Source organism: Rhinopithecus bieti, unplaced genomic scaffold (assembly GCF_001698545.2).
Source record: "Rhinopithecus bieti isolate Rb0 unplaced genomic scaffold, ASM169854v2 scaffold_5924, whole genome shotgun sequence".
Taxonomy (NCBI): Eukaryota; Metazoa; Chordata; class Mammalia; order Primates; family Cercopithecidae; genus Rhinopithecus; species Rhinopithecus bieti.
The window spans coordinates 1271751-1295652 of NW_016805189.1; the positions used below are offsets into that span (position 1 = coordinate 1271751).

General features: G+C 36.7%; 1 protein-coding gene across 3 annotated transcripts in view; it reads right to left on the reverse strand.

The window, feature by feature from the left end:
- Positions 1 to 23902, reverse strand: part of IRAK3 (interleukin 1 receptor associated kinase 3) — a 59744-nt gene that overhangs the window by 24424 nt on the left and 11418 nt on the right. Inside the window, exons 1-6 of one of the 3 annotated variants that reach the window (XM_017871578.1) lie at positions 20793 to 20884; positions 18044 to 18167; positions 15335 to 15399; positions 14655 to 14709; positions 13274 to 13425; positions 7502 to 7566 (exon numbers count right to left, since the gene is read on the reverse strand). In XM_017871578.1, coding sequence (XP_017727067.1) covers positions 7502 to 7566; positions 13274 to 13425; positions 14655 to 14709; positions 15335 to 15399; positions 18044 to 18167; positions 20793 to 20795 — 464 coding nt within the window. In that variant the 5' untranslated portion in view covers positions 20796 to 20884. Of the gene's footprint in view, positions 1 to 7501; positions 7567 to 13273; positions 13426 to 14654; positions 14710 to 15334; positions 15400 to 18043; positions 18168 to 20792; positions 20976 to 23902 lie in introns of those variants that run through there. The other 2 variants (XM_017871575.1, XM_017871577.1) reach the window with 2 other exon arrangements.

Consider the following 23902-nt stretch of genomic DNA (forward strand, 5'->3'; position numbering starts at 1 on the left):
TTCTTACTTCAAGGAAGGAAGCGTGTGTGTGTGTGTGTGTGTGTGTGTGTATACATGTACACACACAGAGAAGTTTTTATGTTTAAATATATCAAAGTCTTCTGTGATACAAGATCCCTACACCTATTATGATTCCAACTATACCTATAAAATGAAAAGCAATGGATTGAAAGGAAATTGAGGTAGTGTATTTAACAGTCCATATATACCTGGTTGGTTCTTCTGCAACTTAAAATAATTCAGAGAGACAAATCTTCTGGAAGGCAGTAGATAGTGGACATCAGATAGACACAGCCATGGCCTGGTGCTCTACTCTCTTGCTCAGAGAGGAGAAAAGACCATGTGCTTATTTTTAAGTATTACTGATCAAACAGAAAAACGGATACTTTAGAGGTTACCAAGGTATGGAATGTGGAGATACCTTGGAGAAAGTTTGCTGGTTTTGTACCTGTGGACCCATGCCACCCAACATTTTGCTACAAATTTTTAAATCAGTAGGGTTTTAGATTATATACAACAGAAGGTTAGCAGATCTGATACCTTCTAAAATCACTTCAGCAAACATTCTGAGTGCCTTGTTCAGACAAAATGATGCAAGCCCCATGGTGTGGTAAACAGACTTGAACAACTAACCTGGGATTGAATCTCTGGTCTTTTTAACGGCTGTGTTAACTTGGGCAAGTTATTTAATTGCTCTGAGCCTGTTCCTTTAACTGTAATCAGTAATTAAAACATCTATTTCCAAGGTTCTTATGAAAATTAAATAAAAGGTTAAGCCAAAAGCCAGGTCCTCAAAAATTATTAGCTTTTTCTCCTTCCCTTGAGAAAGGAAGGAAAAAAGGAATCAGAAGTCACATTCTATGGAGTTCACAATTCTGTTTAAGGTAATTCCATTAATATTAAACTAAAGAAACCTCATCCTTCAGGTCTCAGCTTAGATATTATTTATATCAAGAAACCCATTCTGCTGCTCATCCCCAAGTTATCATTCCCTCCTCTGTGCTCGTATTTCCTCATCTTACCACTTAGTTTATTGAAATTGTCTGTTTACTTAGGAACTTCTCTCCCAATCCTGTTTCTGATAGAACATTCTAAGAAGAGAAAGCTGCATCTGCCTTAGTCACATCTGAGAAGATGATTTAGGAAATAACTTGGATCTTATAGAAAAGGTAGGATGTATCTCAGTTTCCTCATCTGCAAAATGGGGATAACAGGATAATTTATCTCATTGGATGGTCATGAGGATTAATGAATTAACACATGTAAAGCACTTGAAATAGGGCCTAACACAAAATAAATATTAGCAAAATAAAAATGGTACCCCAGGAATAGTCAACATTATAAAATTGTAAATCTCTCCAGATTAATCTATAAAGTTATTAAAATTCCATTAAAAATGCCAATAGAATTTTTGAAGCCTAGACAATCTGTTGTTGTAGTTCACAGAAAATACCTCACCAGATAAACAAATGGATCAGGTAAATAAATGTAAAAAATGAAGCCATGAAAGTACTGGAAAAAATGGGAGAACTATTTTATTAGGTTGCTGCAAAAATTATCGCGGTTTTGCCCAGCTACTAGGGAGGCTGAGGCAGAAGAATGGTGTGAACCCAGGAGGCAGAGCTTGCAGTGAGCTGAAATGGAACTACTGCACTCCAGCCTGGGTGACAGAGCAAGACTCCGTCTCAAAAAAAAAAAAAAAAAAAAAAAGTAATTTTACTTTTAATGGCAAAAAACGTGATAACTTTTAATGGCAAAACTGCAATAACTTTTACACCAACCTAAATATAACTTCTCAATGGAAAAGGCCTTTTAAACTATAACATAAAATCTAGAATCCCTAAAAGAAAACCTTGATAAATTTAACTGTATTAAAACCATTTCTACATGTCAACACTATAATAAGCAAAGATGAAATGACAGTACGGTAAAAAATTACTTGCATCTCATAGCATAAAAATAGGCTGATTTTCTAATAGGAATTATAAAATATTCCTTCAAATCATTAAGAAAAAGACCAACAGTCTAATTTATAATAATAGGTAAGGAATATTATAAGCTACTTCATAGAAAATAAAATATATCTCTTAAATATAAAAAAGGATTATTAATATCACTCAGAAAAATTGATACTATGAGACTTCTTTTTCTGAGAGGCCTCAAATAAATAAAATATAAATGAAAGAGGAGACATTACAACTGATGCCACAGAAACACAAAGGATCATAAGAGACTATTATGAACTATCGTATGCCAACAATCTGGAAAACGTAAAAGAAATAGATGGATTCCTAGAAACATACCATCCATCAAGACTGTATCATGAAGAAATAGAAAACCTAAACAGACCAATAACAACTAAGGAGATTGATTCAATAATCAAAAACCTCCAACAAAGAAAAGTCCAGGACCATAGAGCTTCTGGCAAAATTTTAACAAGCATTTAAAAAAGAATTAATACTAATCCTTGTCAAACTCTTTTAAAAACTTAAAGAGGAGGGAACACTGTCAATCTTATTTTATTAGGACAGCATTACCCTCATATCAAAGCCAGATAAGAACATAATGAGAAAAAGTTGTAGGCCAATATCCCTGACGGCCATAGATACAAAAATCTTCAACAAAATACTAGCAAGCTAAATTCAACAGAATATTGTTTGTTTCTTTGTTTGTTTATTTGTTTGTTTGTTTTTGGAAATCGAGTCTTGCTTTGTTGCCCAGGCTAGAGTGTAGTGGCATGATCTCAGCTCACTGCAACCTCTGCCTCCCAGGTTCAAGCGAATCTTGTGCCTCAGCCTTCTGTGTAGCTGGGATTGCAAGCGTGCGCCACTACACCTGGCTAATTTTTATATTTTTAGTACAAATGGGGTTTCATCATGTTGGCCAGGCTGGTCTTGAACTCCTGACCTCAGGTGATCCACTTTCCCTGGCCTCCCAAAGTGCTGGGATTACAGGCATGAGCCATTGTTCCCAGTCTTCAACAGAACATTAATAGGATGAAATACCATAGTCAAACAGGACTTATCCCTGAGAAGAAAGAATGGTTCAACATGTGCAGATCTATAAATGATACACCATATTAACACAGTGAAAAACAAAAATCACAAAACCATCTCAACAAATGCAAAGGCATTTGATAAAATTCAACATCCTTTCATGATGGAACCTCTCAACAAATTAGGTGTAGAAGGAATGTATCTCAACATAATAAATGCCATATATGACAAACCCACAGTTAACATCATACCTAACAGTGAAAAGCTGAATGCTTTTCCTCTAAGTTCAGGAAAAAGATAAGGGTGCTCATACTTTCCATTTCTATTCAACATAAAGCTGGAAGTCCTAACCAGAGCAATTAGGTAAGAAAAAGAAATAAAAGGCATCCTGATTGGAAAGGTGGAAGTTAATTGGCTCTGTCTGCAGATGACATGATGAAAACCCAAAAGACTCCACCAAAAAACTGTTAAAACTAATAAATTCAGAAAAGTTCCATAATACAAAATCAATGTATAAAAATTAACTATGTGTATATATGCTAACAATGAACAATCTGAAAAGGAAATTAAAGAAATTGATCCTATTTACAACAGCATTAAAAAGAATAAAACTCTTAGGAATAAATTTAACCAAGGAGGTGAAAATTCTGTGCGTTAACAACTATAAGACACTGATGAAAGAAACTGAAGAAGACACAAATAAATGGAAAGATGCATTACATACATGAATTGAAATTAATATTGTTAAAATGTCCATACTACTCAAAGTGAGCTACACATTCAATGCAATTTCTATCAAAATTCCAATGACATTTTTCAAAAAATAGAAGAAGAATGCTAACATTTATATAGAACCACAAAAGACCCCAAACAGTATAAGTGAGTTTAAGAAAGAAGAACAAAGCCAGAGGCATTCACTTCCTGATTTTAAACTATATTACAGAGCTATAGTAATAAAACAATATAGCACTGGCATAAAACAGACTCATTGACCAATGGAATAGAATTTAAAAAAAAAAAAAAACAGAAATAAACCTACATATACATCATCAACTAATCTTTGAAAAGGGCACCAAGTATATACAACAGAAAAAGAAAATTATCTTCAATAAATGGTGTTGGGAAAACTGAATACCCACATACAAAATAATAAAACTAGAACTTTGTCTTACACACCATATACAAAAATTATCTCAAAATGGATTAAATATTTAAATGTAAGATCTGAAACCATACAAATCTGGAAGAAAACATAGAGAAAATTTTCCTTAACATTGGTCTTGGCAATTATTTTTTGGCTACGACACCAAAAGCGTAGGTGACAAAAGCAAAAATAATCAAGTAGAACTATATCAAACTAAAAAGCTTCTGCACAGCAAAGGAAACAATCAACAAAATGAAAAGGAAACCTATGGAATGGCAGCAAATATTTGCAAACCATATATCTAATAAGGTGTTAAGATACAAAATAGTGAGGAATTCATACAACTCAATAGCAAAAAAGCAAATAACCTGATAAAAATGGGTAAATGACCCAAAGAGATAGTTTTTCAAAGAAGACATACCAATGACTAACAGGTATATGAAAATATGCTCAACATCACTAATCATCAGAAAAATGCAAATCAAAACCACAATGAGATATCACCTCACACTTGTTAGGATGGCTATTATCGAAAAGTTGCCAAGGGTATGGAGAAAAAGAAGTCCTTGTATGCTGTTGGTTGGAATATAAAGTGGTACAGCCATAATGGAGGTTCCTTAAAAAACTAAAAATACAACTGCCATAAGATCCAACAATCTCACTTCTGCATATGTATTAGTCCGTTTTCATGCTGCTAATAAAGACATACCCGAGACCTGGCAATTTACAAAAGAAAGAGATTGAATGGGCTTACAGTTCCATATGGTTGAGGATGCCCCACAATCATGGTGGAAGGTAAAAAGCACATCTCACATGGCGGCAGACAAAAGAACAGAGCATGTGCAGGGAAACTCCCCTTTTTAAAACCATCAGATCTTGTGAGACTTATTCACTGTCACAAAAACAGTATGGGAGAAACTGCCCCCCTGACTCAATTATCTCCCACTAGGTCCCTCCCACAACACATGGGAATTATGGGAGTATATTCATGATGAGATTTGGGTGGTGACACAGAGCCAAACCATATCAGGGTATGTATGTAAAAGAAATAAAATCAGGCCGGGCGCGGTGGCTCAAGCCTGTAATCCCAGCACTTTGGGAGGCCGAGACGGGTGGATCGCGAGGTCAGGAGATCGAGACCAACCTAGCTAACACGGCGAAACCCCGTCTCTACTAAAAATACAAAAAACTAGCCGGGCGAGTTGGCGGGCGCCTGTAGTCCCAGCTACTTGGGAGGCTGAGGCAGGAGAATGGCATAAACCCGGGAGGCGGAGCTTGCAGTGAGCTGAGATCCGGCCACTGCATTCCAGCCTGGGCAACAGAGCGAGACTCCGTCTCAAAAAAATAAAATAAAATAAAATAAAATAAAATAAAATAAAATAAAATAAAATAAAATAAAATCAGTATCTCAAAGAGATATCTGTGCTCTCATGTTTAATGCAGCATTATTCACAGTAACCAAGACATAGACACAACTTAAATGTCCATTGATAGATGAATGGATAAACAATAAAGAAAGTGTGATACACACAACACACATACACACCCACAAAAATGGAATATTATTCAGCCATAAAAAGAAGAAAATCCTGCCATTTTCAACAACATAGATGAACCTGGAAGACATTATGCTAAGTGAAATAAGCCAGACACAGAAGACAAATACTGCATGATCTCACTTACATGTGGAAGCTAAAAAAGTCAAACATAGAGAAGCAGAGAGTAGAAAAATAGTTACCAAGGGCTGGGGGTTGGGAAAAATAGAAAGATGTTGGTCAAAGCAGACAACCTTTCCATTGTACAATGAACACATTCTGAGGATCTAAAGTACAGCATGGGTGGTGATAGATGTATTAATTAATTTGATTGTGGTAATCATTAGACAGTGTGTACATACTGTATATCAAATCATCACACTGTACACATTAATATATACAATTTTTATTTGTCAATAAATATTTTTTCAAAAGCTACACTGATAAACTATTTTCACCTAACAGATTGGCAAAAATTAAGAGGTAAGAATAAATACCAGGTTGGCAACAATGGAAAACCAGGCACTCATATATGACTTCTTTGAAAGTAAATTGGTATAACTTATATTGGAGGACAATTTGTTATGATAAAATGCACGTAACCATTTAATACCATCATTTGATGAGAATTTATTTTACAGATATACTCAAATAAGTACGAAATAACATAAATACAAGGTTTTCTTGTTGCAGCATTATTTTCATATAATAAAATATTAGAACAAATCTAAGAAACCATCAACAGGGGAATGGTTACGTAAACTATAGTACAGAATATAATAGAATATGAAAATAAGCAATGTGAACAATGTGTTCATGTCACCGCTGTGTTAAAGGAGAAAAATAAGAAAACAAAATACATATTTGCCTACACACAAAATATCTCTGGAAATATATATAAGGAACTGGTAATACTGTTGCCTTGGAAAGATCAGCTGGGTGACTGGATGATAATGGTGGGAGAAAATCTTTTCTTGGTCTATCCTTTTGCATTTTTGAAATTTTGCAATGTTTGAACCTTACTTTCATAAGCAAATAAATAAAACAATCACATGTAAAAACTTTTTACTATTACAATTTTGGATTTCATTTTTTATTGACTAAGTGATATGTAAGCTTTGATGATTTTCCTCTACTACTCTGATTTCTGGTCTTCAGTCTAAAAGAAAATGGATTCAGTATAATGCCTTCTCTCTTCACCTTCCTCTCTGCCTCCCAATGTCACATCTTGGTTAAAAAAATATCGAAAAGAAAGTTTCCTATTTGTAAAGAGTGACAAGTGAGCTCTATAGGGTTAGAGGCTTTCAATGAGGAAGGCTGCACGGCTGCAGATATGAATATATATATGAAAATGAAGTCATTTCAATTTGACTCCAAGGACGCTCAGACTCAGGAGTAAATTCCCGAAAAATAATATGTACATCAAAATCTCTTGATTTCTTTGTCTAAAACTCTCTTCCTGAATAGAGTTATACTGATGAAACAGCTTATAGACTGGAATGTCTATAAGGAAGGAGGAAATGGTGAAATATAGACCATTCTAATGTTCTAAGAGTTACTATTCAGCCATGTTAGTCACATATGATTTAACCCACTTCCTTGTGACAGTTTCCTGTTAAAATATGTTCAAGGGAATTATGTAAATGATCTATTTTAAAATGTACTTTAAGGAATATACTAAAGCACATGTCAAAATTTATCCAAAGTTCTAACATCCAAATCAAATGTATTACATATCACGCCAAGCTCTGTGCTGTAAAATAAAAAATGAACAGAGATGAAACCCAGGCACAAAGAGGAGGAAATTCCACAGAAAACATACTCACAGTAGTAAGACTTCAAGCTCAGATAAAAACCTCTTCCAATGCTTCTTACATTGCATTTTTTTCTCCTACATATACAGAAAGACAAGAACAAAATTAAGAAAAGGATCTGTTTCTAGGATTCTTAACCCAGGGTCTATAGTCTCCCTAAATTAGATGAACTTTTTGGTGTAAATGCATATGAACACTTTTCTGGGGAAATAATCTTTAGCTTTTACTAGATTTTCAAAAATCCATTAGCCCCAAAAGAGATCTAGAATGAGTGTTCTTGAATTAAAAGTTTTCATGCAATGTATTGCCTTGCTAAACTCTTTCATCATATTTTGCACACATTTACATAAATTCAAAAACATTCTATGTATTCAAAGACAATCCCATGACAGCTAGAACCTCCCCCACTTGATCTTACAAAGAATCTAATTTGTGTTATTTCTATTCTGCTGTGAAATTTCACTAATTTGGTGTTTATGACTTGGGTTATTTGGATATGTCAGTTCAAGTTTACCTTTGCATTTTGAAAAGATGGGCTTACTAAGCAAATAAAAATATAACTCTTTACTTCCAAGAAGCTTTAGAAGATAGCCCAGAGCCTGACACATGAATATTTTAATGAGTTTAATAATATTGTACTGAGTACCTACTCTGTCCCTGGCACTGTTCTTGATGCCTTCATACATCTTAGGTCATTGCATGTCTCTGGATCTCAGGTTTCCAACTTCTACCAAAAAAAAAGTATGCTCCTAGGTCTCACCAGTTGTAACGTTCTATCATTTGCAAATTGCTAGAGAAGGTGGAGTTTTGGAGCTCTGCCTTCAGGAATAAAGGGAGAGAAATTCAACAGGAATTTTGGAAACTGTTTTCCAAGTTGAACCAGGAGGTCAGAAACAATAAATCAGGCTAAAAAATCATTTTCAAGGACCATTTTATCAGAATTTACATTTTACGAGACCATTGTCCTGGGAGCCAGATGGGTTGGATTTTCCGCCTGTCACTAACACTTGCTCTTTGTGACTCTTTGTCAGTCACTCAACCTCCCTAAGGTCATAGTTTTCTAGTTTGAAAAATGAAGAAGTTGGTTTTTTTGTTTATGCTAATGTAGCACTCTAACACCCTGTTGCTTGAAATGTGGTCTATGACCAAAAAACCTCAGCTTCACTAGGAGCTGCTGAGAAATGGCAAATCCAGGGCTCCTGTCAGATCTGCTGAATCAGAATCTGCATTGTAAGATGATTCCCAGGTAATTAAAGTTAGAGAAGCACAGATCTAACACTTCTAGCACAATTTCCCACCTCAGTCTCCCTAAGAAAAGTAATTGGTAATAAACAATGTCACAAAACTGCATTTCTTTAACAATGTTCTGTGGCTAAGGCTTCATTAAATGTTCTCATTTTTTCCTGATAAGTGTGTGTGTGTGTGTGCACGCGCGTGCACACGAGTGTTGGGTTAAAATAGGGGGCAGAGATAAAAGCAGAAGGGTGAAGTCCAGCCATACTTCCATGTACCACCTTAAGAGAAAGTTAAAATGTATGTAGAGATAGTAAGACTTTGTATACACCTTGGTAATCTCAGGTATTTTTACTCGTAACAACTAGCAACTAAATTCTTGAAAAAGGTATGTATGCTTCATTCAATTTATCCAGCAAACATTTACTGAGCAACTGCTATGGGCCAGGCCCTGTAATAAGGCACTAAGATACAAAGACAAATAAGAGCTCTTCAAAGAAAGCTGCCTAGTCCTTTGAGAGAGGTGGGTGAATAATGTAATACTTTGATGCTGTTGCTAAACATAGGAGTGTCACCCAAACCACACTAGAGGGGTCAGAGACAATCCAGGAAATAACACCTGTCTTTAAGAAAGAAAGGGAAGGGGTTCTAGAGGCAATGATGTCCCATTCAGACTCATGGAAAGAAAACTCCCAAAAGGGAGTATGATTTGGTGGCAGCTGCAGAAAGAACAGGAAAGTAGACTGGACAGACCCTTTGGGGATGGGGTCCCGAGGCTCAACTATAAGAGAGTGTACGAATTGGGGCCAGGGACACATTGGCACTAAGAAACAGGCTTTAGCTTGGCCACCTCTAGAGCGACCATATTCTATTTGTTGAACGGTTGTGCCAGTTGGTTGTTTCTTTAGCATCTTCTCAGGAATTCTGAGATGTCTATGTACAATTAAGTAGTACTAAATGCAATTTGGAGAAATGGAGAAATTAGGGAAATAATTTTTTAAAAGGTTCTGTAATGCACGTTGCAAACCAGGAATCACTGTGAAACCCTCCTTCTTCCCACTTCCCCAGTCCTATCCAACAGCTAATCAGATGTGGTCCACTTCACCTCATCTCTTAGACATTACTTTCTCCCCTGCATCCTCACTGACTTTGCCCAGACTAACAGCATTAGCTCTCAACAGTGGCAACACATGTGAACCACCTTGGGACCTTTTAAAAAACACTGGTGCCTACCATTTTTTTAAAAGCTCATTTTTTAAAGGCTCATTTTCTTAAAAGCTCATTTTTTTTAAAGGCTTATTTTTTTTAAAAGCTCCCGAGATAATTCTAATATATACTCAGGGCTGGGAACACTGGTTTACACCCTGTCCATTTCTTGGTTTGCACATCTGAAATATCCCTCCACCAGGTCTTTCTGCCTCCAGTCTGTGGGTTTTGTTTTGTTTTTTGTTTTGTTTTGTTTTTGACAAGGTCTTACTCTGTTGCCCAGACTGAAATGCAGTGGCGTGATCTTGGCTCACTGCAACCTCCGCCTTCTGCGTTCAAGCAATCCTCTCACCTCAGCCTCCCGAGTAGCTGGAACTACAGGCAGGCACCACCACACCCAGCTATTTTTTTTTTTTTTTTTTTTTTTGATTTCTTGGTAGAGACAGGGTTTCACCATGTTGGCCAGTCTGGTCTCGAACTCCTGACCTCAAGTGATCTACCCACCTCAGCCTCCCAAAGTGCTGGGATCACAGGCGTGAGCCACCACGCCCAGCCTGCCTCCAGTCTAGCTCTTGCCATCTTTCCCCCAATTCTTCTGACAACTTCCAATCTACTATCTAACCTAGAATCAAAGTCATATTTTAACAACACAAATCTAAGTCTTTCACTCTCCTACTTAAAAGATCTTGTGAGACTTATTCACTGTCACAAGAACAGCACTGGAAAGACCCACCCCCAAGATTCAGTTACCTCCCACTGAGCCCCTCCCACAACATGTGGGAATTGTGGGAGCTACAATTCAAGATGAATTTGGGTGTGGACACAGACCCCACAGACTTAATATCTTTCCAGCATCCTCTTCTCACTATCTTCCCTACGGCCGGTCCACTGTGCTGAATGAATTCATGAGTAAGATCTACATTTTCATACATACGCCTCCAGGCCCCTGCAACTGCTATTTGTTCCACTCAGAATGTACTTCCCCTCCTTCACTGCCTGCCAAAATTCTACTCATCCTTCAAAATCCAGCTGGAAGGTTTTCCATTTGTTTTGAGAACTGTTTATTGAGTGGTTACTTTGGCCAGATACTCTTCTGGGTGCCAGATACATCCCCCCTCTGGGTGGAGAGAGTTGCTATCTTTTTTTTTTTTTTTTTTTTTTTTTTTAATTAGTAGACTTTATTTTTTAGAGCAGATTTAGATTTAGAAAAAATTGAGAGGAAAGTAAGGCGTTCCCACACACATGCACACAGCTTCCCAATTATTAACATCTCACACCAGTGAGGTACATTTGTTAAAATCAATGAACCTACGTTGACATATTATCACCATAGTTTACACTAGGGTTCACTCTTAGTGTGGTATATTCTATGGGTTTTGACAAATACATGATAATATGTATCCACCATTATAGTATCAGAATAATTTCACTGCCCTAAAAATCATCTGTGCTCTGCCTATTCATCTACCCCTTACCAAACACCCAGAAATCATTTTTGTACTGTCTCAATTGTTCTTCCTTTTCCAAAGTGTCATATATTTGGAATCATATGGTATGTAACCTTTTCAGATAGACTTCTGATATGGTTTTGCTGTGTCCCCACCCAAATTCATCTTGAATTGTAGCTCCCACAATTCCCGCATGTTGTGGGAGGGACTCAGTGGGAGTTAATTGAATCATGGGGTGGGCCTTTCCAGTGCTGTTCTCGTGACAGTGAATAAGTCTCACAAGATCTGATGGTTTTAAAAACGGGAGTTTCCCTGCACAAGTTCTCTCTTGTCTGCCATCGTAAGACGTGACTTTCACCTTCTGCCATGATACTGAGGCCTCCCCAGCCATGTGAAACTGTGAGTCCATTAAACCTCTTCTCCTTTTTTTTTTTTTCTTTTTTAATCTTACTTTAAGTTCTGGATACATGTGCTGAACATGCAGGTTTGTGACATAGGTATACATGTGCCATGGTGGTTTGCTGCACCCATCAACCCATCATCTCGGTTTTAAGCCCTGCATGCATTAGGTATTTGTCCTAATGCTCTTCCTCCCATTTTCCCCAACCCCCTGGGTGTGTGATGTTCCTCTCCCCTCTGTGTTCATGTGTTCTTATTGTTCAACTCCCACTTATAAGTGAGAACATGCAGCGTTTGGTTTTCTGTTCTTGTGTTAGTTTCTAAGGATGATGGTTTCCAGCTTCATCTGTGTCCCTGCAAAGGACATGAACTCATTCTTTTTTTATGGCAGCAAGAGTTGTTATCTTTTATGTGCTCCTGTGATCTTTTGTACAATTCTCTGCTGAAGTACCTCTTTCACAACAGTTTAATCTTTTGTTTACCTGGCTATTTCCCCAGAGAGACTGTGAGCTCCTTGAGGACAGAACTATGCCTTACTCATCTCGACATGCTCAGCACTCAGTCCATATAAGAGTTTAGTAAATGTGTACTTATTGTTGACCAGCTATGAAGAAAATGAAGAGCAGCTCTTCTGTGTTTGTGTGTGGACCTATATCTGACTGACTCCTGAGCTTGATCCTGGAATTCCCTTTCTGCTTCACTGGCTGCAGTCACTCAACTGTCTTCTGACCTCCTACCCTGTTATGTTGGTTTGTTGCTCCTACTTGAAAGCCTCCTCCTTCCACCCTTCTGAGTTGTGATAGAAGACAACTTATAAAGCAGTACCAAATGCCAAACTGTGGCTTAGCCTGTGAAGCTGCCTGGAGAGGACCTAGCTCATCCTAAAAATCCAGGAAAATCGGGGCAGGCTAGCACAATCTGACCCTCTTTAGCAAAGTCCCAGGACACTTTTCAGAATTCTTTTTTTTTTTTTTTTTTTTTTTGAGGTGGTGTCTCACTTTATCACTCAGGCTGGAGTGCAGTGGCGTGATCTTGGCTCACTGCAGCCTCTTCTTCCTGGGCTCAAGCAACTCTCCTGCCTCAGCCTCCCGAGTAGCTGGGACTACCGGAGCATACCACCATGTCCAGCTAAGTTGTGTGTTTTTAGTTTAGTAGAGATGGGGTTTCACCCTGTTGATCAGGCTGGTCTCAAACTCCTGACCTCAAGTGATCCGCCCACCTTGGGCTCCCAAAGTGCTGGGGTTACAGGCGTGAACCACCACACCCAGCCCGGAAAAGTCTTTCATGCTATACATCTGGGGATGGAAAGCATTTAACTTCCACATTCTTGCAAGACAGGTCTTTATTTCTTCAGTCACCTGAAATCGTATCTCTTATTTCCACTTATAAAATTTTATGTTCAAATACCCCTTTCAACATCAATGAAAATGACTTTTAAAATATGAAAGATGAGCAAATAAATGGAATTGATGTCCTGTGACAGTAATTCTTTCCATACCTGTTTAAATAATTTGACAGCATATGTTAGGTTTTGAATCTCCACTCTGTATACCTCAAAAATCTCTCCTTCTCCAATTAGGAAGTCTTTGTGGAAATTTCTAGTTCCTTCTATGATGTTTTGAAAGCTGATTGAAGATTTAGGCAGTATTCCTTAGGAAGGAAAGTAGGGGGAAGATAAGTTATCTAAGAATGAACATCACCATTATAACCAAAACTTCTATATTAGAAACAATTCAGAGTCCAGTGGAAGGTCAGTAGAGAAAGGTCCAGGAACCAAAGCCGAAGCCCATCATGTGCTCTCTGCACATTTACTTGGATCTAGTTCCCACCATTCCACAGAGCAAAGGGTTAGATTTGTGATTTTACCTCCTCTCAAAAGAGATCAGCCAAAGAGCTTAGTGGAAGAAATTCTTCCAAGATTCAATTTCCTGGTCATTAGGTCAATGTGTTGCTGTTGACCCATTGTGAACCTAAAACTACTAAAAAATTATGGAAGTGGAAATATTGACATAAGTAAGCGATATTCTCCAAGCATGACTGATAGAAACACTTTTCATGTGCCAAATCCTCTAACTGCCTAATTTACTTCCTCAGAGTAAATTAGAAAGATGATTCAGCCTTTTAAAAACTCACCCAAAGTGGAGATTGGGAGAAAACATGCAAAGAGTAATCAAATACAAATTGAAAAGGAAAAGTTTGGCTATGTTCTTCAGAACCCAATTTTGGCTATATTTCCATAGCTAATACAAAATCCTCTCTGAAGACACTTAATGTTTGATTTAGACCTTATTGCTAAAGAACCAAAGCCTTGTCTAACTTTTCTAATTCTTTTTTCAATGAAAGAAGTATCAGATCTAGTGGCAAAGACTAGTCAACACAGCCTTAAATAGTCTTTAAAATTTATCAGAATGACTCCAGGTGGAACTAAATTATTCTTCCTACTAATAAAGTAGAAAAGTTGATATGGAAAATAACTAGATTTTCATACTGACCTTCAGCATTGCTCTACAATCATCTTGAAAGATTTCTGTAATTGCTGTGAGCATTTCTAAAACTATATAATCTCAACATAATTTTAAAAATGTTTTCCCATGACACACAAACATAGCAAATTTTACTAACAAAAAACGAAAACATAGCCCTGTGTGAAGAGACCACAATTGCATTCTTTATTAGCCAAAGGAGCCTTAACATAATAATGTGTCATCTATTAGAACTATAAGTGTCAATCAAATTGAAATTATTTTAATATCTATGAAATTTTATACTGAATCTGAATTTATATGGCTATTGTGTTTATTGGGTATTTCTCCTTCTTAATTCACTTAAATGAAAGTATGATTTTAAAAAAATTGTTGGAAAAAGTTGTTTTTTCCTACCTTTTTCATTATGTTCAGGAATAAGAACATTATCCACTGTGACACTGGCTGTTTCCTAAGAGAAGAAATACATACTAAAGTAATTCCATTTCATAAGTCTAGAAAGAACAGAACTTCAACAGAAATCTAAAGCTCCCTGGGGACTCTGCAGTGCAACAGAGTGCAACCTAATTTAAAAGAAAGCTAGCAGAAATCAAAGTTATTTCACTTTATTTAATAGCATTCATTGCCATATTTAAGGCTTTCATACCAACAGTAAAAACTCAAGTTTCAATGCCACGGTCAGTTAAAATCAATTTTAAATTACTTCTAATGCTATAAAAATGATCACTGCTAGTTTGCTGTAATAAAAACTAACAGTGATATGCAAAACACCAACTAAAAAAGGAAAATTAAAGGCTGAGTTAAGACAAATGTATAAATCACAGCATCCTTAGTAGTTCTCAGTCTCATCTCTGACAGATCACTGAGAAGAGAAAGCTCTTAATTTCTCACATATTTATAAATCTCTACTTTCCTGAATCCTCAACTAAATAGAGAATAATGAGAGAACCAGGGCATTTCTGATTTTTAAGAGTGCTGGCAAATCCAGCATTTTTCTGCCTGCTAATTTCATTCCTTTTGCTCAATTATACATACAACAAAGTTCAAGGCTCGTTTTCCATGCACACATACTCTACCTTGAATAATATGTTTGGAAATCTGCCTTCCTGATAACCCCTCTCTGAAGGACTCAAGACTGATCCTGAAAGAGAAATACGGGAAGGTAGATACAAAAAAATTCTATGTCCCTAATGTTTTTTTCCTTTCTGAGACTCTGAAAATAAATGTCTTGCTAGTCATTGTTGATTTCTAAAGTTTCATTCCCATCGAACACTTACAATAAATTTGTGGAAGTATTATTTGTGGTGTTATATTTGTGAAACAGTTTTCTAATTAACAAATGTTATACAAACAGACTTTTGTTCACTTAAAACATAAGTAGTTGCCTTAATCTATTATTAATATAACTTTAAATAATTTAAATAACTAAATAATAAACAAGTAAGTAATAAATAAGATAAATTATTGTTAGACATTAAAAATATTAAAGTACACAGAAGAAAATTTTTTAAAAAATTGTTATCAGGTTTTTTTTTTTGGTTTTTTTTTTTGAGATGGAGTCTCACTCTTGCCCAGGCTGGAGTCTCACTCTTACAGTGGCATGATCTCGGCTCATTGCAATCTCTGCCTCCTAGGTTCAAGCGATTCTTCTGCCTCAGCCTCCCAAATAGTCGGGATTACAGGCACCCGTCAGCACGCCTAGCTAATTTTTTTTGTATTTTTAATAGAGATGGGGTTTCACCATGTTGGCCAGGCTAGTCTCAAACTCCTGGCCTCAAGAGATCCACCTGCCTCGGCCTCCCAAAATGCTGGGATTACAGGTATGAGCCAACCACCATGCTGGGCCTTTTTTTTTTTTGAGACAGAGTCTTGCTCTGTCACCCAGGCTGGAGTGCAGTGGTACAATCTTGGCTCACTGCAACCTCTGCCTCCTGGGTTCAAGTGATTCTCCTGCCTCAGCATCCTGAGTAGCTGGGATTACAGGCATGAGCCACAGTGCCCAGCTGTGTTATCAGCATTTTTGCACATATATTTTTAAATGTTACAATTATGATATTATATCTTCCTGGGTTCATTTTTTTTTATATCATCTTGTGCCATAAAGTATTGGAGGTGGTGTGTGTGTGTGTGTGTGTGTATCAATCACAAATACTTACCACCCCAAATGTTGACTATAACTTCTATTTGGTAGAGTGCTGTCTGGACTGAGGTTATTTATGTAGCTTCCTACAACAGATTAAAACCCTGCCATATTTTGCTGTCATTTCTAACATTTTGTCTCAGACTAGAAAACTTTCATTTTTTATTCTAGCTTTTCTTTCTAGATTATCTTCTAGTGTTTCTTAAATTATTTTGCTTAGAAAACTCGCAAGAAATCATAACCAATTAATAACAAATTTCCTTGATAACACTATATACCAGCTAGACTTAAGAGACATCTATAGAACATTCCATCCAAAACCAAAACATACACATATTTCTCAAGTGTACATTGAACATTTTCCAGAACAGACCTGACCTTAGGCAATTAAATGAACTTCAAATACATGTGTAAGGATTAAAATCATACAAAGTCTATTTTCTGATCACATTGAAATGCAAGCAGAAATCAGCAGCAGAAGGAAATTTGGGAAATTCACAAGTATCTGGAAATTAAACAACAAAATCATAAATAACCAATGAGTTACAAAAGAAGTCATGACAGAAATTAGAAAATACCTTGAGATGAATGAAAATGAAAACACAACATATCAAAAGTTATGAGATGCAGCAAAAGCCATGCTTAGAGGGAAATTTATAGCTGCAAATGCCTACCTTAAAAAAAGAAGAAAGGCATCAAATCAGTAAACTGAACTTTCACATTAAGGAACTAGAAAAAGAAGCACAACCTAAACTGAAGCAAGCAAAAGGAAGGAAATAATTTAGATTAGAAATACATGAAATAGATGATTTTTTTTTTTTTTTTTTGGAGATGGAGTCTCACTCCGTCAACCAGGCTGGAGTGAGGAGTGAAGTGGCGCGATCTTGGCTCACTGCAATCTCCACCTCCCGGGTTCAAGCAACTCTCCTGCCTCCGCCTCCTGAATAGCTGGGACTACAGGTGCACGCTGCCATGCCGGCTAATTTTTTTGTATTTTAGTAGAGACGGGGTTTCACCGTTTTGCCCAAGCTGGTCTCGAACTCCTCAGCTCAGGCAATCTGCCCGTCTTAGCCTCCCAAAGTCCTAGGATTACAGGCGGGAGCTACCTCACCCGGCCAAAATAGAGGATTTTTTGAAAAGAAAAATCAATAGAACCAAAATCATTTCTTTGAAAAGATCAATAAAATTGACAATCTTTTAGCTTAACTGACCAAGAAAGACACTCAAATTACTAAAATCAAGAAAAAAAGAGGGGATGTCAACACTGACCTCACAGAAATAAATAGAATTATAAAGGAATATTATGAACAATGATATGCCAAAAATTAGATAACTTAGATGACATGGACAGATTTCTAGGAAGACACAAACTATTGAAACTAACTCAAGTAAAAATAAACAATATACATGGACTCATAACAAGAGTTTGAGCTAGTACTTTAAAATTTCCCACAAAGAAAAGCCGAGGCTTAGATAGCTTCACAGGTGAATTCTACCAAATATTTAAAGAAGATTAACACCAGTCCTTCACAAATTCTTCCAGAATAGAAAAGGATAGAATAATTCCCAAATCATTCTATGAGACCAGTATTATTCTGATACCAATGCCAAATAAAGACATTACAAGAAAACAACAGACCAATACCTCTTAGAAATGTAGATGCAAAAATCCTTAACAAAATACTGGCGAACTGAATCCAGAAGCATGTAAGGATTAGATACAATGACCAAATGGGATGTATCCCAGGAATCCAAGATTTGTTTAATGTCTGAAAATCAATCAATGTAATACACCACATTAGCAGAATGAAGGACAAAAAAACACATGTTCATTTCAATAGATGACAAAAAAAATCTGACAAAATCCAACACCCTATCATGATAAAAGCCCTACCAACAGAAGAAAATGTCCTCAATATGATAAGGGCCATCTATAAAAAACCGACAGTTAACATCACTAACTGTGAAAGACTGAATGTTTTCCCCTTAAGATCAGGAACGAGGTAAGGATGTCCGGTCTTGCCGCTTCTACTCAACATGCTAAAGGTTCTAGCCAGGGCAACTAGGCAAGAAGAAAAAATAACAAACATACTGAATTTCTATAGAAAAAAGTGTGAAATCTGGGGGCTGTAGGGGTACTAAAAGTCATTATTCTTTTGCTGTTTGTGAAAAGAGAGATAATACTTCATTGTCATATAAAATGGAAAACTGAAAATGGCTCTCTTAAGAAGCCAGTAGAAAGCTGTGAATTTTGTGTCAAAACTGGAAAACAATTGCTGATCATTGAAATATAAATGCAAAAAGTGATACATAAGGACATGCATGCCAGAAATATAATAACAAAAAATAGAGATTCTAGTTTCTTGAGCAATTTTGATATGTCCTGAGATCTGACAGAATGCTTTACTGATGTGAAGAAACCACCGAGCAGCAGCAACCTGAATTGTAGGCACAGTACCTGGGAGGAAATCAAAGGCCCATTTTTATAAGACTGGGAAAATCCAAATCTACAAAGTGATGCCTGGAAGTTGGAATATAAATGCCCCAAATTCCTCTAAAATAAAATAAGTTCCACAAAACAGAAGAAAATTGCAAGGAAAGGTGGGCAATAACTGATTATTTAGATAACTGATAAATCTGTCCATGGTAGCAGCACAGAAAGACTAAATGGTTTTATGCATCTTCAGTTAGGAGCTCTAACTCCTGATTTAGTGAGTAGCCATAATAGGAAACCCCTGTTGAGCAAGCTATACTTATGCTTCCAACAAATCATTACATCTCACTTATAACAACTACATAATTAACTTTTTCAAAATTGTTACTTAATTTGAAACACCAACTATATCAATTACAATTAAATAATGCTATTTTCTTTAGTAAAGAAGTAGGGTGCTATCCTCCTCTTCACTTGAGATTTGCCTATCTCTTTGTACTAGGGTAGTAAAGTCTTTTTACCAATCAGCTAATCTCACATCCAAAAAAGAAAAATAAATGTTGTATGTGCAACAGACCAAGAATCAACCAAGAATGTGGAATTTTTGTCTACTTACAGTCCAAATTATTCTCTGTTGCATAAATAAACAACATAGAGAGTGAAAATATACTCTAAAATTTATTCCAGAACACTGAATGCTGCCATATAAAACATACCTGGGTGTCCTATTAAAGTGGCACAAGTTTGTATTATGAACAAAAAGCCATGTGGGTGGTTTCAGTGGCTGAGAAAGGCTCAGATAATGGAAAAGGCGTTGCATTTACAGTTCCCAGGGACTCACTGAATTTCACTTGCTCAGTCAACTTCACAGTGAAATATTCTGCTGCACTAAACTAAGTGAAGAAACAATGTGCAAAAGACAAAAGGGATTAGCCAAGTTATATGAATAATACCATGGTGGAAGTCTATTAGGAACTAATACCCCATTAATAGGAAAGATCAAGATAAAAGTCAATGTGAAGCTACAGTTTTCTTGTACAAACCTCTCAGGATTCCTTGTGTGTGTGTGTGTGCAAGGGCTCATGTGCACTAAATATATTACCAAAGAACATCTGTGCAAATACACAGAACTAAAAATGTGATCTATGAAAAGAGCCAAAGAACAAAGATGTTGATTCAAAAGAGTTTCCAATCTAAGAGCCTTGGGTCTATAACATAAGCCCCAAGATCATTATTGTTGAAATGAATACATCTGAGTGGAACAAATACAACAGGTGACGTTAGATTATTTCACTGACAAAGAATACATGGAGAAAACTTTATGAGCTTTATTGATCAGGTTGTTCTAAATATAAGGCATGACACAGCATCAGAAATAGAGAAGATAAACAGAGAAGAATTAGGCTACTGTGGAATGGGTAGTAACAAGTAAGACAGGGTTAAACGGTGTGGTGTAAAAACAGCAGTGAAGATAAAAGAAACATCCCAAGATTATTCTGGAGGTAGGTGCAATATAAAATATTAAATATAGGGGGAAAATACAATTATGCTTTTAACTTGTAATATATAGTAAAACAAAGAATAGCATGATCTGTATCTCAAATACTGTGATTCCAATTACGTTTATGACTCAAAGAGTTTCAGAGTTTTTGTCAATGAGCTCATTCTATTAACTGCGAAAAATGAAACATTTTAAAAAGTGTAGTTTGTAAGTAAAAGTAAGTTAAAAAACAAAACTATAAAGTGGTAGAAAGAAATATGTTGTATAAGTTAGGTGATAAGGGAAGAAAGTGTCACAAGAAAATGTGAAGCTGGAAAGTCCCTTCCAGATAAAAGCCACAGGTAAGTAAACACTGACACACAGCATGAGTCAATGTCTTGGATAAAATGCAATATTCAAATTTACAAACTACAGTTCCTATTACAGATTAAGAGCCACATTATAAGAATCAGCATTTACCATGGTTTGTAATTAAATGAATAGCTCGACGATGCCCCATCTCCTGGAGGACCTGTAAAAGGTCACCGATGGTCTTGTTTTTCTGTGCCCAGGACCAAAGTAATTCTCTTGTTCCACTTTTACCTTGGTCTACATACTTTTCAATATGACGAACATCCAGCCAGCTGCTTGAAAGTCTCTCTGCTGTGGAAATTGCAATATAAACAAAGAATTGTTTACTGTACTTTTATTGAAATACTTGTTTTTGTGTACCTCATGTTTATTTCCTCTTATTTATAACTTTAACTTTCCTCTTATTTATAACTTTTATTTTGAACTAATTTGGCATATACTCACCTGCCTTCTGCTAATGTTGACATCTTACTAACCACAATACAAAGATCAGAATCAGTGATAACTGCAAACCTTATTCTAATTTCACTAGCTTTTCCACTAATGCCCGTTATCTGGATAGGATCTTATCCTATCCAGTTTTCCATATTATGTTTAATTGTTCCTTCTCCTTAATCTCCTCCAATCTATGATGGTCCCTCAGTCTTTCCCTGTCTTTCAGGATAGTGAAATGATATTGTCCTTCTCAGTGCATCATATCAAGAGGTTTAAGATAGTGATGTCTTATCAATAATAATGTTTATTTTGATCACTTAGTGAAGGGAGTGTCTGCAGAGTTTCTCTACTATAAAATTATCTTTCCCTTTGTAATTAATAAATATTTAGGGGGAGATACTTTGAGATTATGGAAATACTCTGCTTCTCCTCAGATTTGGGCCACTAATATTTGCATCCACCAGTGGATCTTATTTATCACAATTATTATTACAGTATTCGCTTAACGGTGATTTTTCTATTTTCCCTTTTTCCTTCATAAACTCTTTGGTAAGAAACAGCTGTCCCTTCTCCTATGTTTATTTATGTATTTATCCAGTTGTTTATTTATATCTATGGGCTCATGGATATTTATTTTATCCCACAGGTTAAAATCCAGTACTATCATTAATAATTTTGTTGCTAAAATTATTCTAGCTTTGTCCATTTAGGTTGGCTCTTGTGTTCTTTTTTGTTTTCCTGGGTTTTAAAAAATTTTATTATTATTATTATTATTATTATTTTTGAGACAAGATCTCACTCTGTCACCCAGGTTGGAGTGCAGTGGGGCAATCTCAGCTCACTGCAGCCTCCATCTCCCAGGCTCAAGCAATCCTCCCACCTTAACCTCCCAAGTAGCTGCAACTACAGGTGTGCACTGCACCACCATGCCCAGCAAATTTTTGTATTTGTGTGGGTTGTTTTTCCTTTTTTGGTAGAGATGGGGTTTTGACACATTGCCCCAGCTGGTCTCAAACTCCTCGGATCAAGCTCCAGCAATCTGCCTGCTTTGGCCTTCCAAAGTGCTGGGATTACATGTATGAACTACCACAGCAGGCCTCATGTGTTCTTTTGACAAGTCCTATCTTTTTGTGAGTATCTCCTTATTTTCTGGCTCTACAAGGTGATCCAGGCTCATTTTGTATTTCCCCCTTTCCTGGGCTGGAATTATTTGTCTAATGATCTCTGATCTCTTTATTGGACAATGGTGTATAGAAGCTCAATCCCGGTGCTAGAATTGTTCATTGTGGCCAAGGTTCCATTGCTTCTAGGCCCTCCAAGAACACAGAGCAAGGAAATATAGGTATGTACACTCATCTGTGGATCTCTATTCCTCTATCTGTATGCGCATATATTAAATACCAAGATTTATTCTGATGCTTCGGATTTTAATCCAACATCACAGGGTATATTTCAGTCCTTCCTCATTTGTAACTTTATTCTTGAACAATAATATTATTGATAATATATTTACTTATTTGTTTAATTCTACAATGCACATAAAGTACTTTCAGAATTGCCAACCCATACCCTTGTGAGAAACACATTAGCAAAATCAGAACACAATAATTCTTTCTGTCCTTAGCATAAGTGCATCCAGTTAAGATGTTGTGTTCCAAACTTACTTAGATTAATTATTTTCTTCCTCACCCCTTCAGTGTGGTTATTATTCATTTGTAATACAGTTAGATTCAATTGTTGAAGGTTTGAGAAATGGTGTTTTGTTCCCCCCGTCTTCCCCTTGAACACTTTTGAGCAATTAAAAGCTAGTATCTGGGTAAAATCAGGGAAATGTTTTACTAGGATACTAGGCTTTAAATAATTCAATTAAAGTTTGGCATAAACATCTTAATAGTGTGCAGAATGTATATGAGTTTTTGTGGTGCCCTGATTTAACAGGATTCTTCAAGTGAAAATTTATATTGCCTTTCTGCACAACTTCCAAATTTTAAAGTGTACTTTGAGGCAAAGCAGAGAGAAAGAAAGCAAATGACAGAAAAGGTGGTCTTGTTCCTATGATATTTATAACCTGGAATATTGAGCACTAAAATTAACAATGTGTTTTTGGGTTATTGGTGGTGGTGGCAGCATCCTTTCATAACTTTACCTTCCAGAGAAGCTAAAAAATTTAGGATCCAGGATGCAAGTCTGTGGATCAAATCCCACTGTTATCTGAGGGTGGTCATGGGAGACCCCTGACATGCCACCATAACTGGCTTTAGGAGCTCAGCACCCTTTCATCCTGCCACATACCAATATGTGGAAGCTGCCCTCCAGCAGGAACCAACGTGATCTCATAGGAGATAGGACTCCCCTCTCCACCAAGGAGATACTTCAAAGGCAGATGTGCTTTTAAAAGGCAATGGTTGTTCAGATCTCAGAAGAATGATAAGTCTTGTGAAACTTTCTTCTGTTAAAAGTCTGTTTTGGGACGAGGCGTGGTGGCTCACATCTGTAATTCCAGCACTTTGGGAGGCTGAGACAGGAGGATCACTTGAGGTCAGGAGTTTGAGACTAGCCTGGCCAACATGGTGAAACCCCATCTCGACTAAAAAAATACAAAAATTAGCCAGGTGTGATGGTGTGCACCTGTAGTCCCAGCTACACAGGACGGTGAGGTGGGAGAATCACTTGAACCCAGGAGGTTGAGGTTGCAGTGAGCTGAGATCACGCCATTGCACTCCAGCCTAGGCAACAGAGTGAGACTCCGTTTATACACACACACACACACAAGTCTGTTTTAG